At 34.6% G+C, this 12,034-nt stretch overlaps 1 protein-coding gene across 3 annotated transcripts in view; it reads right to left on the reverse strand.

The window, feature by feature from the left end:
- The window catches only part of PTP4A2 (protein tyrosine phosphatase 4A2), a 41,212-nt gene that overhangs the window by 22,249 nt on the left and 6,929 nt on the right, over positions 1-12,034 (reverse strand). For all 3 annotated transcript variants that reach the window (XM_074305327.1, XM_074305326.1, XM_074305328.1), the window contains exon 2: positions 499-1,275. In XM_074305327.1, the coding sequence (XP_074161428.1) occupies positions 499-594 (96 nt within the window). In that variant the 5' untranslated portion in view covers positions 595-1,275. The remainder of the gene's footprint in view (positions 1-498; positions 1,276-12,034) is intronic.

Here is a 12,034-nt window from a genome sequence, read left to right on the forward strand (position 1 = left end):
GGTAGTGCTTTAGGTGAATGGTCCAGGGTTTTTAGGAAGTTTCAGGCCAGGGCACCTGGGAATGAAAGGGCAATTGCCACTTTCAGACATAGAAAAAGAATCAGTGGGGGCAGCTAAGTGGCGCAATGGATAGAGCACCAGCCCTGAAGTCAGGAGGACCTGAGTTCGAATCTGGTCTCAGACACTTAACACTTCCTAGCTGTGTGACCCTGAGCAATTCACTTGACCCCAATTGCCTCAGCAAAAAAAAAGAATCAGTGATTGTTATGAGACTAAGACCCAGAAAAGATCATACTGGTTTAGACTGAAATCTTTCTGGGAGCCCTTTTCCAGCTCTAAAAGCCATGATTATATTGTAAACAGGTCAGAGAAGACTTACATCTATCCCTCATGGATGAAAAAAGTTTTGAGTTACAAGAACCTCTTTATAAAAGCATTCACTATGATGAGTTTAACCTACAAAATGAATCCCCAAATTGGACAAAGCCATGATCTTACCTCTGTGAACTTGTTGAGTGTCGCATTGGTAGGATTGTGGGTAATCAGAAAACGCATGTTCTCATAAGAGATCTCCACAGGGGCTGGACGGTTCATTATGGCAGACAAAAAAGTGTATAAGTGTGTGAGTGTGAGAGTGTGTGTGTATCAAAGAGAGTGAGAAAAGGAGGGGGACAGCTGGTATGTATGGGTGTGTGTTTGATGAGGAAGAGATGGGAAAATGGGGGGGGGGGGGGGGGAAATCAATAACCCTTGAAACGTTTCACAGCAGAAAACATTAAAAAGACCACAAAAATGCCTATTATTGATCAGTGTCTTCTCTAGTCAGCTTGTTCCTTCCTTAAAGAGTTTCTTCAGGATAAGCAGATCTATTTAGAATCCACTGGAATTCAGATTCAACTTGGGCCTCAATGACTGCAGATGGTTACCTTCAACCTCCAAAAATCCAACTGCCTGCAACTTCAGCAGCCTTTCCTACATTTAGGCACTGGTGAGGCTAGGTGAAAGTATAGACCTGCTCTGCACTTGTATTTTCTTGATCCTTTATTTTGCTGGAGTCGTTAAAGGGAATATGCTTCCAATATGAAAAAAATATAGATATATGCCAAATATCTCTGAGGCCAATCTTGGTGTCCGGAGTCTTCAAGGCAATGTTAATTATGGCACATAGAAGCCTCAAGCTCACTTGTCAGCGAAAGCACTGTGCTGAGCCTGGCAGAAGTCTGCCTGCACGCTCAGAATCGCCATAAATGTGCAGCGTGAATTCCAACAGAGAACCTAACAGAAAAGAAAAAAAAGGCCAGTGTGAGTAACTAGTTAGATGAGAGCATTATAGCACACAATACTATGATTAAAGAAATTAATTCAATTTAACAGGTAATGGAAATACAAAAACTCAAATCTCTACCTCCTTGTAGGTTACATTCTAACAGTGTAAAAAATGAACACAATATATTCTTTACTATTCTAAGTTACCATGTTAAATGTTATTATGGAAGAGTACTGAATACAACACTAGATATACAAAATAATAATAATAATAATGAATTATAAAACATAGACAGCTATACCTTGCTTTAAAATGTTGGGAAAACTACCAAATGTTTACATGTGCTTAAAGCAATAACCACTACTCCCTTCCCCTCCAATAAGGCAATCACCACTATTCCTCTTCCCCACCTCATGAGCCTTGAAAAACAAGTATTCCTGTTTGCTTAAAATAGTTTGCACTAGAAAACTGGGGAGATAGGTTTAAATATTTATCCTTGACACTGTAAACCATTTTACTACTCACAAAATAAGCACTAGTGCCCAACTAGAGTGATCACATCTTACACACACACACACACAGACACACACAACATACTATTAGAGCTTTTATTTACTTCAATTGCTACTTCACTGGGTTAAGAGTATAAAATCTCAAAGCTGATAAAATGCAGTTTTATACTTCCATCACTAACCTTCCCCTTATCCTAAACAAATTTTCACAAAAAAATTAGCAAGAGATTAAAAAATGCAGTGTTCCATAATTTTATTTTAAGTGGTTCCATTATTTTAAACCAGAATAATTGTACTGGGACTCTTCAGATATGGAGACCTAACTGGTCAATTTCTTTGAATATTTTTAGGCATGTTTGGTTTCCCCTAGATTATCTGCTCTTCTAACTATCATTTTCTTCCTATCTTCCTTACCATTCTACCACAATATATCTACAAGTCTTCTACCAGTTTTCAAGAATAAATATAACCAAAATAACTCACCTCCCCTTCAGCCTACCTATAATGAACCCCAAAATTAAGTGCCCCTCCCCCAAAACACTTGCTGTGTGACACACAATCTTTCACCCAGCTCACTCCAAAATCCCTTCCAGAGCAAAGCCCCCAGCCATGAGGAAAAAGAGCCCAGAGCTACAGCTACAGTGATGAGGCCCCATGGAAAACCCCAGTGAACTTTCCACTCCTTTAAGATCCTTGGTTTTACCAGTTCAAGTCCTCCTCCACTGACAAAGACAGTCATTTCCCCATCTGGACAGATCTAGATGTGGTTTCAGCTGCATGGAGAACTTCCCATGTGGAAATTCCCTTTTGTAAATACTAATCTTAAGAAAGTTGCCTGGCACACGAGAAAATTAAGTGACTTAATCCCAGTTAGGATGTGTCAGGAGGCAGAACTTCAACCCACATCTTTCTGACTCCAAAAACAGCCTTTCCATCCATTGCTACCCCTTCAAGATACTTACAAATTTATTTGTTAATTTATTCTCCCTAATATTAAAATCTTCTAAAAGGTAAGGAGGAAGATGCAAGTTTTTTTCTCCATTACTAAATAATAAAGTTTATAGGAATAGTCACAAAGTAATTCAACATCATGGCCAGGAAAACCCTCATCTCCAAACATTTGATCTAATTCTTTACTCGGTCTTTTATGACTTGTTTTAATTTCACGGATTCTATTATCCTAGATAAAAATTTAAAAAAAATTTTTTTTCCCCCAACCAAAAACTAAACTCGAAATACAAAAATTAAAAGGAGAAATCAATAAAATTGAAAGTAAAAAAACTATTGAATTAATAAATAAAACCAAGAGTTGGTTTTATGAAAAAGCCAATAAAATAGATAAACCTTTGGTAAATTTGATCAAAAAAAAGAAAGAGGAAAATCAAATTGATAGTCTTACAAATGAAAAGGGGGATCTTTCCACCAATGAAGAGGAAATTAGAGAAATAATAAGGAGTTACTTTGCCCAACTTTATGCCAATAAATTTGATAACTTAAGTGAAATGGATGACTTTCTCCAAAAATATAGGCTCCCTAGATTAACAGAGGAGGAGATAAATTGCTTAAATAGTCCCATTTCAGAAAAAGAAATACAACAAGCTATTAATCAACTCCCCAGGAAAAAATCCCCAGGGCCAGATGGATTCACATGTGAATTCTACCAAACATTTAAAGAACAATTAGCCCCAATGTTATATAAATTATTTGAAAAAATAGGGGATGAAGGAGTCCTACCAAACTCCTTTTATGACACAGACATGGTACTGATACCTAAACCTGGTAGATCGAAAACTGAGAAAGAAAATTATAGACCAATCTCCTTAATGAATATTGATGCTAAAATCTTAAATAAGATATTAGCAAAAAGACTTCAGAAAATCATCTCCAAGATAATACACTATGATCAAGTAGGATTTATTCCAGGAATGCAGGGCTGGTTTAATATTAGGAAAACTATTAATATAATTGACCACATTAATAATCAAATTAATAAGAACCATATGATCATCTCAATAGATGCAGAAAAAGCATTTGACAAAATCCAACATCCATTCCTACTAAAAACTCTTGAGAGTATAGGAATAAATGGATTATTCCTTAGAATAATCAGGAGTATATATTTAAGACCGTCAGTAAGCATAATATGCAATAGAAATAAACTGCAACCTTTCCCAGTAAGATCAGGAGTGAAACAAGGTTGCCCACTATCACCATTACTATTCAATATAGTACTAGAAACGCTAGCCTCGGCAATAAGAGCCGAGAAAGAGATTCAAGGAATTAGAGTAGGAAATGAGGAAATCAAACTATCACTTTTTGCAGATGACATGATGGTATACTTAGAGAACCCCAAAGACTCTGCTAAAAAGCTACTAGAAATAATTCAAAATTTCAGCAAAGTGGCAGGATACAAAATAAATCCACATAAATCCTCGGCATTTTTATATATCACTAACAAAATGCAACAGCAAGAGATACAAAGAGAAATTCCATTCCAAACAAATGTTGAGAGTATAAAATATTTGGGAATCCATCTACCAAAGAAAAGTCAGGAATTATATGAGAAAAATTACAAAACACTTGCCACAAAAATAAAATCAGATTTAAATAATTGGAAAGACATTCAGTGCTCTTGGATAGGCCGAGCGAATATAATAAAGATGACAATACTCCCCAAACTAATCTATTTATTTAGTGCTATACCAATCAGACTCCCAAGAAACTATTTTAATGACCTAGAAAAAATAACAACAAAATTCATATGGAAGAATAAAAGGTCAAGAATTGCAAGGGAACTAATGAAAAAAAACTCAGAGGAAGGTGGTCTAAGTGTACCTGATCTAAAGCTATATTATATAGCAGCAGTCACCAAAACCATTTGGTATTGGCTACGAAATAGACCGGTAGATCAGTGGAACAGATTAGATACAAAGGACAAAAAAGGGTACATCTATAGCAATCTAATCTTTGACAAACCCAAAGATTCCAACATTAGGGATAAAAATTCATTATTCGGAAAAAACTGTTGGGAAAACTGGAAATTAGTATGGCAGAAATTAGATATGGATCCACACTTAACACCATATACCAAGATAAGATCAAAATGGGTCCATGATTTAGGCATAAAGAGGGAGATAATAAATAGATTAGAGGAACAGAGGATAATCTACCTCTCAGACTTGTGGAGGAGGAAGGAATTTATGACCAGAGGAGAACTAGAGATCATTATTGATCACAAAATAGAAGATTTTGATTACATCAAACTAAAAAGTTTCTGTACAAATAATACTAATGCAAACAAGATTAGAAGGGAAGTAACAAATTGGGAAAATATTTTTAAAAACAAAGGTTCTGACAAAGGTCTCATTTCCAAAATATATAGAGAACTGACCCTAATTTATAAGAAACCGAACCATTCTCCAATTGATAAATGGTCAAAGGATATGAACAGACAATTCTCAGAGGAAGAAATTGAAACTATATCCACTCACATGAAAGAGTGTTCCAAATCACTACTGATCAGAGAAATGCAAATTAAGACCACTCTGAGATACCACTACACACCTGTCAGATTGGCTAAGATGACAGGAACAAATAATGACAAATGTTGGAGGGGATGTGGGGAAACTGGGACACTAATACATTGCTGGTGGAGTTGTGAAAGAATCCAGCCATTCTGGAGAGCAATCTGGAATTATGCCCAAAAAGTTATCAAACTGTGCATACCCTTTGACCCAGCAGCGCTACTACTGGGATTATATCCCAAAGAAATACTAAAGAGCGGAAAGAGACATATATGTGCCAAAATGTTTGTGGCAGCTCTTTTTGTTGTAGCTAGAAACTGGAGGATGAATGGATGTCCATCAGTTGGAGAATGGTTGGGTAAATTGTGGTATATGAAGGTTATGGAATATTATTGCTCGGTAAGAAATGACCAGCAGGAGGAATATAGAGAGGCCTGGAGAGACTTAAATCAACTGATGCTGAGTGAAATGAGCAGAACCAGAAGATCACTGTACACTTCAACAACAATACTGTATGAGGATGTATTCTGATGGAAGTGGAAATCTTCAACATAAAGAAGATCCAACTCACTTCCAGTTGATCAATGATGGACAGAGGTAGCTGCACCCAGAGAAGAAACAATGGGAGGGGAATGAAAATTGTTAGCACTAATATCTGTCTGCCCAGGTTGCATGTACCTTCGGATTCTAATGTTTATTGTGCAACAAGAAAATGATATTCGCACACATGTATTGTACCTAGACTATATTGTAACACATGTAAAATGTATGGTATTGCCTGTCGTCGGGGGGAGGGAATAGAGGGAGGGGGGGTAAATTGGAAAAATGAATACAAGGGATAATATTATAAAATATATATATATAATAAAAAAAAAAAAAAAAACCAAAAAAAAAAAAAAATTTTTTTTTAAATTAGAAGATACAAGAAAGTGGTATTCTTAATGTCTTCATATCACTATCTTATCCAATTAAAGGCATCCAACACTGCAAAAGCAAAAGTTCTAAATTTAAGAAGAATGCAAACATATATATTACCACTTATATTCTTCTCAGAGATTTGTAATTTTATCACAAACTAAAAATGTCTATCTCAAATTATCCCACCAGACCTATCTTTCAAATACTGGCCATAGAATCAAAAGCACCTAGATTTGGAAAGATTTTAGAGATCACTTAAATTCAATCCCTCCTCAAATGAGGAAACAGGGAGGAACTTGGCCAAGGTCAGGGGTCCATCTCCTTGAGCCCACTCTTCTGGCAGTGAATTCAGAATTCTCCAAGTTAACAAGGTGCTTCTATTATCATATGGGACAGCTGGGGAAAGGAGGGAATAGGTCTCGAACAGAGAGAAGGAATTAATCACTATCTTTTTCATTCAAGGAAAAGTTTTTTGCACATATTTGCTTGAATTGTTCATCTGTTACTGAGAATGTATACTCATTCTTTTTATAAGAATAACTATTCACAGTAGTTCATAGCAAAACACAAGGAAATTCTAATCTACTTTGAAGCTTTTTAGAACCACAGATAGCATCAAGGTTAATGTGTCTTGTCAGTTGAGAAAAAAAAAAGCAATGAAAAGGCTTCATTGTACTGATGGTCAGGCTTTAGAAGTAAAAAATTCTGGAGAATTTAGTTTTCTACCTGAATACTAGCATTTGTCTGCTTGGGGAACAGGGAGTTTTATTCCATATTTCTTCTCCAACTCCTTTCTGAAAGGACTTCCAGGCACAGATGATAATTTACTATGACATTTTTCCCCCTAATGCACAGATCCCAAAACAACATGCCAAAAGAAAGTGTTTTATAGGGTTCATAGACCTATGATAATAAAATTAAACATCTCTATATCCCAATCCCCAAAGTGTTGGCTACATCAATGGTAAACCTTTTGTAACCTGTCAGTTAATTTAAACTAATGCAAGTATCTGGAACTCAAAATAATTCAAAGTAAAAAGACTCTAAGAGAGCATGAACAATCTACTATAGCTGGGAAGAATTGAAAAGCTTAAGAATCCCATGGTTCAGCAAATGGTTGGCACCTGTAAACTCACCAGGAAAACTTTTAAAAGAAAGTTGTATTTCTGGCCTTAGTTCTGCATTGTCCATTTAAGGAAAGGGTAAAAAAAACAAAACAAAACAGAAATCTGTTCAATGACTAAAGAGCCTAGATTACTTTAAAGCATCTGTCAGCCATCCTCTCAGTAATTTTTTAAGCTTTTTGTACTATGCTAAAATTTTAGGCATTATAAAATCAAATCTAGGAGTAGCTAGGTGGCGAAGTGGATAGAGCATCAGCCCTAAAGTCAGGAGGACCTGAGTTCAAATGTGGCCTCAGATACAACACTTCCTAGCTGTGTGACTCTGGGCAAATCACTTAACCCCAATTGCCTCATCAAAAAAGCAAAAAAAAAAAAAAAAAAAAAATCTACATCTCCCTATCTTTTTTGGAGAGTTTTTAATTTTTATAAATATTAACTTATTTTAGCCTTACAACAACCCTGGGAAGTAAAAGTTATTTTACTTATGAGAGAGTAAGTGATTTACTCTGCATCACACCATAAGAATAAGTCACATTTGAACTTATCTTCCAGATACCAGGTCCAGTGCTCTTACCCACTGTACCATCTTGATGTCTAATGTCTGTCCATGCAATGGTCTTTTAATGTCGTCTTCTCTAATTTAAGGCTGAATGAAAGGTATATTATTTCTAGAATAAATGGAGAAGTGAATATAGCTTTGCTAAAATTTAGAACATAGTAATTTTGAAGATGTCCTTTAAATTTTTAAAATGAAAAGATAAAATCCAATCAATTAATTTGAGATGGTATGTTGTCAGATGGATTTAAATCCAGGAGAGGAGGTGGGCACTCAACACAATACAATACAATACAGGATGTTCACTTAACCACTTAATGAAGTCCTGTTGGAAGCTCCTTAATGTCAGACTGGTGACAAAGCTTTGTATAAGCTTGAGTTCTAACTCTGCCACTTTAGCTTTGTGAGTTGAAGCTAATCTCTCAATTTCTTTAATAAGTAGTTTGGTATTAATATTTCTTCTCAGCATTGCTGAGGAGTTATTATCTGACCATGCAGTAGAGCAGATACTGTATCTCCTGGCAACTAGCATGTTTTAAAAACAAATATGATTACAAAAAATATTGGTGACCTTCTTCAAGACAATCCTGTCTTACTCTGCAGACATTAAAAAGTGAACTGTCTTATATTTCATCAAGTCCCACACTAAGAAATTAGTTTTATTTCTAAAATTCAAATGAATGACAAAATAACCAGAGAAGCCTCAATTTCATGGACAAGCAGTTTTCATTAAACACAAACTCTCTATCTTATAATGTAAAGAATGAATCCTAGCTTAAAGATAACATTAAAGGTTATGGATGCGTGAAGTTAGTTGATATACAATTAAAGCTTTACGTTCTTATAAAACACTTAACAGGAAGTCATGCAAATTTGAATCAGCTCAGTTTCTATACTATGCAACATTATAGCAGAATACTTTTCAAAATACCAACTTAGCACAAAAGTTGCCAACAGGCTTTCTTTAGAGGTAAGATTATAAATAGCAACCCCAGCTTTTTACCATAATAGTAGTTTTTAATTCTTTCATTTACTCCCACCTTTCTACTTCCTCATATGAATAGGAAACAAAGTACTATCAAAGAAATCTATAGTCAAAGTTTGGTTCCAGAGATGAGAAAATACGTAACTTTCCCTTCAATGGAAGGGTGGTGAGGTGTAGAACGGTGCATACGTTATAAGACTTGGCTAAGACATTTATTAGTTTTGTTGAATTACATTTTTTTTCTGCTTAACTTTTTCATATGCAGTATGATTTGAGTAGAGCAATAGGAGAGGCATATTCAGAAACTGATGTGATATAAAAACAAATTATAGTAATACACTTTAAAAAATCAATAAAACCATTAATATCACTACTGGGAACTTACCCCAATCAGAACAAAAGAAAATGTCCCCTATATGCCAAAATCTTTATAATAGCTTTTTCCGTAGTAGCAAAAACAAAAACAACAAACCCATGGAAATAAAATAAGTAGCCATTGATTTGGCCATGACTCAATAACTAAAGTTATGGAAATGTAATGAAATGTTATTGTTCCATATTTGTATCAAATATGAAGAATTCAGGAAACTGATATGATACAAAATGAAGCGGAATCAAGAAAACATGCACAATGACTAGTCACAACAATAAAAAAAAAAATTAAAAAACATGAGAATGCAGATCAATACAATGATTAATCTTGACTCCAGAAGTCTGAGACAGACTTTCTCTTTGGTAGAAAGGAGGTGAAATGCAAACACATAAAGTATACTTTATCAGAAGTGATTAGTGTATCAACTTGTTTTGCCCTAATTGTATTTAATTATATAGAAAAGTGAAGATTAGTTACTGGGGGGAGGGGAACAAAAAAGGATGAAAACCTTTCAACAATAAAAATCCAATAATGACCTTGTGTGATGGAGAAAAACTTTAATAATTCAGAAACAGCATAAGATATATCTTGACACTCAAAGGAGTAAAACAATTAACCAACAGCCACATCAGATTCTGAGAGGAGTGTCAGTTATTTGCCCAAGTTTCCCTGTAAGCATAGATCAAAAGGGAGTGGTTACCAAATTTATATGTTCACTAGTGATTAGTGATACTTGGTTTTAGTGTGAAACAGATAAGTGAACTATAAGATTAAAACTTAAACTACCACCCACATACTCAAGTCCCACTTTCAAATTCTTCAGATTCTGTTACTTTGTTAGCATCTAAGCAATTTCCCAAGTTGAGCCTTTTTCTTCTGAATGTATTCTATCCTTTTATTCTTTTCTCAATATTTCTATTCTTTAAGGACTAGTGATTCTGTCAATATACGTATTATCTTCACTAATGCAGACCATAACTCACTTATAACTTAAATCATCTGAGTGTTACCATAGCCCAAAGTTTTATGGTGCTAACTTCTCTCCAAATTTAGGCAGTTTGGCCTATAGACAATGCATTAATCTATCAGCAGACCTATACTTTCACTCATACAAATTAAATTAAAATAGAGATAACCATGAATGACAGACATATCTTTTTTAAAAGATCATTTGAGTAGCACCTATAATACATTGAAAAATCATGACAACGGGTATTAATGTTTTTTTCAGGTAATGTTTTTTAATTAAGTTAAATGAATCTAGTAACCTGATTCTCTTTGTTCATATTTCCATTTCCAGTCTGAGGTATCATGGGGCTATTCTCTGAATTGGATTTTAATTTTTAAGACTATCTTTCTGTGTTTTAAAACTTTCTAGGCTTCCTGTAATGATTGTTTTTTTTCAAAAATCACCAATAGTGTGCTTCATTCGAAATAACCTGCTACATTCAAAGTCTATATCTAATTGAAGTTAAATCCTGAGGCTTTTTTAATCTCAAAAACATGAATTTCCTAGAGAACAACTTCAGTATCAATAGTTTTATTTTGTTTCCAACTCCATAAGTAGGGTTATTCAAAGGCAATGACAAAATCCATATTTCATTTATACTGGAATACACTTGAAATTTTCAACTGCAATCTGAACTACCAAGCAAACAACCAAGAGACACCTGGACTCTCACTCACACCAATTCTCAATTGTTATCTTGGCTATAATCAAGGAGATCAGAATGACTATTAACAGCTGCAAGTTTCCTAAAATTGCAATAGAGATACTTCAGAAAAGGTTATTTGAATCACTTCACAGAAAGCTACAACACAGCAACAGCACATACAGGATGCAAAAGATGACATTGTCCCACAACTGTTTGTTGAATATATATATATATATATATATATATATATATATATATATATATATATATATATATGCAACATCTTGCCAATAGTAGCATATAAAGCATAAACTTTTCATCTTTGGTATTATTAAAAAAAATACCATGTTTCAATGATTATAGTTTGCTTTGGTTTCCCCATTCTAACATATTTATCATGTTTAAATTCACAATCTGAAGTTTATGATTTGTTATCAGTTGATACAAATATAGTTGAAGTACAAGACAAAGAAAGTAAATATGCATTTATAATAATAATAGCACCTTCTATGTGCAGATACTGTGCTAAGCACTTTATAAAATATTAATGAAATTATAGACCCTTTAAGTATTAAATATAAAACGACATTAATAACTTCATTTACATAGTGCTTTAAGTCTTACAATGGCATTCTTTCCACTCAACTCTGAGAAGTACATAGTACAGTGTGTGGCAGAAAGAGTACTGTTCTTAAAGTGAAGAGAGATCTGGATTGAAATGCTAACTGAGATACTTAGTAGCTCTGTGACTATTGGTAAAGGACCATAAAGGCTGGAGGGTGGGGAGGAAGGGAAAGAGAGGGAAGGAGAGGGGGAAAGAAGGAGAGAAGGGGGGAAAAGGGAGACAGGGAGAGAGGGAGAGATGAGGGAGAAAGAGAGATCACACAACTAATAAATGTCTAAGCTGGAATTAGAAACCCCAGGTCTCCCGATTCCAAGTACAGAACTAAATGAGTTCAAATTTGATTTCCTTTTTCTTCTCAGTTAGAGGATATATGATTGCACAGACTTCAGAGAAGCAATATGGCAATTCTATAATCAGACCAATTTAAAAATGCAGGACTTCTTAACTGGCCCATTTTAAAAAGATTTGTTGTGTATACACACTTCCTCTCTCTCC

Source organism: Sminthopsis crassicaudata, chromosome 3 (genome assembly GCF_048593235.1).
Source record: "Sminthopsis crassicaudata isolate SCR6 chromosome 3, ASM4859323v1, whole genome shotgun sequence".
NCBI lineage: Eukaryota > Metazoa > Chordata > Mammalia > Dasyuromorphia > Dasyuridae > Sminthopsis > Sminthopsis crassicaudata.